Source organism: Lycorma delicatula, chromosome 3 (assembly GCF_047948215.1).
Source record: "Lycorma delicatula isolate Av1 chromosome 3, ASM4794821v1, whole genome shotgun sequence".
NCBI classification, from domain to species: domain Eukaryota; kingdom Metazoa; phylum Arthropoda; class Insecta; order Hemiptera; family Fulgoridae; genus Lycorma; species Lycorma delicatula.
In genome coordinates this window covers 213,595,324-213,600,333 of record NC_134457.1, presented here as the reverse complement: position 1 = coordinate 213,600,333, position 5,010 = coordinate 213,595,324, and the positions used below count along the sequence as shown (strand labels likewise).

The following is a 5,010-nucleotide window of genomic DNA, read 5'->3' as shown; positions in this document are numbered from 1 at the left end:
TGAGTATGAGGATTATCCTTAAAATTAAGTCGAAATTAATTGTAATTTTACTTCTTTACTCTAAGAGAAATTGATTATTCAATAATTTTTATTTGCAAAGTAAATGTTATATTTAACTATTCTTCTTAATTTCTTCATTCTAGTATTAGTATACTATCATAATATAATAATAATATCATATCATAATATCATAATAATAATATCATATCATAATATCACAATAATATCTTTCATTCATGTATTAGTCCTATAATTAAGATCAAGATTGTAATTGTTGATGAAATCAGTCATTCTTCTACAATTATTATTTTTGTTGAAAATATTGGTATGATTATTGAGATTTCGATATCGAAGATTAAGAAGATTGTTGCAATTAAAAAGAAGTGAGTAGAAAATGATTTTCGTGTTGATGATATTTTTGAAAATCCGCATTCGAATGGTGAGTTTTTTTCTCGTCTTATTTTATTTTTTTTGGAGATTAATATTGTGAATATTATTATTATAATAATGATTGATCTTAGTGAAATTATTGTTATTGTAATTTTGATTATCTTTTTAATTTTTTTAATCTATTAGTTGGAGGCTAATTATACTTTTTGTACTAAAAAGATTATTATTATTTTCCTCATCAGTAAATTGAAAGATATAGGAATAATCAGATTACGTCTACAAAATGTCAGTATCAGATTGCTGCTTCTAAACCTAAATGATGTCTAGCTGAAAAATGTATTTTTATGCATCGTACCATTGAGATTAAAATGAATGTCGTTCCTACAATTACATGAATACCGTGAAATCCTGTAGTTAGAAAGAATGATGATCCATAAATTGAGTCTGCTATCGTGAAGGTTGATTGTTGATATTCTCATTTTTGTAGAAATGTAAAGTATAATCCTAGAAGAATGGTTAATATTAATGATTTATTTGATATTGATAGTTTATTTAGCAAGATTCTATGATGTGCTCATGTTACTGTAATTCCTGATGAGATTAAGATAATTGTATTTAGTAGTGGAACTTCTAATGGATTAAATGGTTTAATGGATTTTGGTGGTCAGTTTATTCCAATTTCAATTGATGGTGCTAGTCTTGAGTGAAAGAATATTCAGAATAATGATACAAAGAATATTATTTCTGAGATAATGAATATAATTATTCCTATTTTTATTAGTGATTTTACTTTATTTGTATGATTTCCTTGAAATGTTGCTTCTCGTGTGATTCACGATGTGATTCACGTCTCGTCATCATAATATTATTGATATTGTTGATAAGGTTAATCCTAATATTATTAAGTTAAATTCTTTTGTTTGGCTTCATTTTACAGTTCCTGTTAATATTGTTATTACATTTATTGATAGCATAATTGGTCACGGTCTTTTTGTTACTATGTGAAATGGATGATTTTTTTTCATAAGGTACTTCTCTAGAATAAAGAGTTACAAGTGTGGCAAATACGTATGCTTGATTTATTGAAATTGCTGTTTCGAATGCTGTTAAGGTTATTTGAATTGGTATAATGAATATTAAGATTTTAATAGATGATGTGTTCCCTAATAGGGTTATTAGTAGGTGACCTGCAATTATATTTGCTGTTAATCGAACTGCTAAAGAGATTGGTCGAATGAGGTTTCCTGTGGTTTCGATTAGGATTATTATTGGTGAAATTGCTGAAGGTGTTCCTTTTGGTAGTATATGTTTGAATATTTCATTAGTAAAGTTTTTTCATCTATATGTTGTAATTATGATTCAGCTTGGTAGTGCAATTGATATTGATACTACTAAATGGCTTGTAGATGTGAATACATAAGGAATTAATCCTATTATATTTCTGATTATGATAAATGTAAAGATTGATATTACTATGATTAGAATTTCTTTTTGGTGGGTTATTAATTTAAATTCATTTATTAGTTTTTTTTCTATTATTTTTATTATGTTTATTCGAGATTTTTTGGTTCAGTATCATTTTGGTAAAATTATTGTTGTTATTATTTATTATAATTACTCAGTTTCTTTGTACAAATGTTGAGAATAATCTAGTTATCATTTTCAGTTGATATGTATTTTTCTTTTTTTTATATTTTTCTTTTTTTTATTTGGTTTTAGATTAGTTATAAAGAATAATTTTGTTATGTTTATTATGATTGTAGCTGTTGTTATTATTAATATTATGTTTCATAAAATAGGAGATATTTGTGGAATCAAGATGCACATAAAATGTATTTTTTATTTGACAGTTAAATGTTTTTTTTAAACTAGCTTCTTTCATTAAGAGTATTCGATGTTTACTATATTTTGGTTTAAGAGACCATTACTTTCTTTCAGTCACTTAATGTTTATTAGTTTTATGTTTTTATTCATTTAATGAATGATTTTATATTAATTCTTTCTATAGTGATTGGTATGAATCTGTGGTTTATTCCGCAGATTTCTGAACATTGTCCGAAAAATACTCCTGGGTTTTTGGTTATTAGGCTAATTGGATTAAGCCGTCCTGGGATTGCGTCTATTTTTACTCCTATTGATGGAATTGTTCAAGAGTGGATTACGTCAGATGATGATACGATTATTCGGATTTGTGTTGAGAATGGGATAATTATTCGGTTATCTACTTCAATTAGTCGAAATGATGATAAGTCATTTTGTGGTTTTATATATGATTCAAATTCTATTTTCTTGGAGTCTGAGTATTCATAAGATCAGTATCATTGATGTCCAATTGTTTTAATAGTAATTGATGGTTTAATTACTTCTTCTATTAGATATAAGGTTTTAATTGATGGGATAGCGATAAAAATTAAAATGATTGCTGGCATTGTTGTTCAGATTGTTTCTATTATTTGATTTTCTGTTAATATGTTATTTGATGATTTATTTTTTGTTATTGTTGCTATTATAATTGCTACTATTACTGTAATTGATAATAGAATTATTATGGTGTGATCATGGAAATTTAATAGTTGTTCTATAATTGGTCTGGCTCCATTTATTATGTTAAATTTTATTCATGATGATATTTCTAAGGAAATTACTTTTTAATTTATTAATGAATTTTAAGTTCATGGCAATTTTCTGCCACTCTTAGAATGGCTTAGATACTAGTGGTAATTCATTAAATGAGTGTTCGGGGGTTGGTGTAATTGAAAATCATTCAATTGAGGATGATTTATTGTTTTTAAAAATTGTAATTCGTTTAAATGCTATAGCTTCTCATATAATAAATATGAATATTATAATTCTGATTATTGAAATTAATGATCCTATGGATGAAATTATGTTTCATGTCATGTAGTTATCTGGATAATCTGAATATCGTCGTGGTATTCCTGCTAGACCTAAAAAGTGTTGTGGGAAGAATGTTATGTTTACTCCTAAAAAATATAGTTGAAAATTGAATTTTTAATCATTTTTTATTTATTCTTATACCTGTTATTAGTGGAAATCAGTGAATGATTCTTGCTATAATGGCGAATACTGCTCCTATTGATAGTACGTAATGAAAGTGGGCTACAACATAGTATGTATCGTGTAAAATTACGTCAATTGAAGAGTTAGCTAGAATTACTCCTGTTAATCCTCCAATAGTGAATAGAAATACAAATCCTATAGATCAAATCATTTGGGGTGATTTTTTTTTTGTTATTCCTTGTATTGTGGCCATTCATCTGAAGATTTTAATTCCTGTTGGTACTGCAATAATTATGGTTGCGGAGGTGAAGTATGCTCCTGTGTTAATATCTATACCTACAGTAAATAGTGTGCTCATACAATAAATCCTAAAATACCAATTGCTAGCATTGCATAAATTATTCCTATATGACCGAATGTTATTATTTTTCCTCTTTAGTTAGTAATAATGTAGGAGATTAATCTGAATCCTGGAAGGATTAAAATATATACTTCTGGATGTCCAAAGAATCAGAATAAGTGTTGATATAGGATTGGGTCTCCACCTCCTGTGGGGTCGAAAAATGAGGTATTAAAGTTTCGGTCTGTTAATAGTATTGTGATTGCTCCAGCTAGTACTGGTAATGATACTAGTAGTAGAACTGCTGTAATTAGGACTGATCAACAGAAAAGGGGTATTTTTTCTATAGTTATTCCTTTTGGTTATATATTTATTGTTGTTGAAATAAAATTAATTGCTCCTATAATTGATCTTAATCCTGCAATGTGAAGAGAAAAAATAGTTAAGTCTACTGAAGGTCCTGAATGTGCAATTTGGGCTGAGAGAGGGGGGTAAACAGTTTATCCTGTTCCTGATCCTGAGCCCACAATTGATCTTGCAATTAAAAGTGTAATTGATGGTGGTAATAATCAAAATCTTATGTTATTTATTCGTGGAAATGCCATGTCTGGTGGACCAATTATTATAGGGACTAGTCAGTTTCCAAATCCCCCAATTATAATTGGTATTACCATAAAGAAAATTATAATGAATGCGTGTGATCTTACGATGGTGTTATAAATTTGGTCATTTTTTATTATTGATCCTGGTTGTATTAATTCTAATCGAATAATTATTCTTCTTATTGTTCCCAGTAATCTAGCTCAGAGCCCAAAAATAAAATAGAGAGTTCCGATATCTTTGTGATTTGTTGAAAATATTCATTTATTCATTGAGAATGGGATGGCTGATTTAGGTGATAGATTGTAAATTTATTTAAGGTTTTAAACCTCTCATTATTTGTCTTGTATTCAATTATGATTCTATATTGCAAATATAGAGGTGCGTTACTTGCTAAGGCTTATTTATAATAATAATTTTAACTTTGAAGGTTAATAGTTTTTTTAACTTAAATCCTTCTTTTTAGTTTAATTTAAAAATTATTATTATTGGAATTCCTATTAAATTTAAGATAATTGGGATAATTGATTATTTTTTTATTATTTTTTATTTATTTGATTTGGTTATTGTAGGGATTATTATGTTTAAGTATATGTATGTTGACATAATTGATGAAATTAGTATAATTAATGGAATTATTGGTGCTATACAAATTGTTG

At 27.0% G+C, this 5,010-nt stretch overlaps 1 protein-coding gene and 1 pseudogene across 1 annotated transcript; both read right to left on the bottom strand.

Moving 5' to 3' along the window:
• Positions 1-628: 628 nt before the first annotated feature.
• LOC142320778 (cytochrome c oxidase subunit 3-like) lies at positions 629-1,222 on the bottom strand (the record flags this gene model as incomplete). The annotated part of the gene is given in 1 exon segment (XM_075358764.1): positions 629-1,222. A coding segment is annotated over 1 exon segment (594 nt), but the record flags the coding sequence as incomplete, so codon positions are not given.
• Positions 1,223-2,360: 1,138 nt separating this feature from the next.
• Positions 2,361-4,481, bottom strand: LOC142320777 (cytochrome c oxidase subunit 2-like; annotated as a pseudogene).
• Between the last annotated feature and the right edge of the window lie 529 nt (positions 4,482-5,010).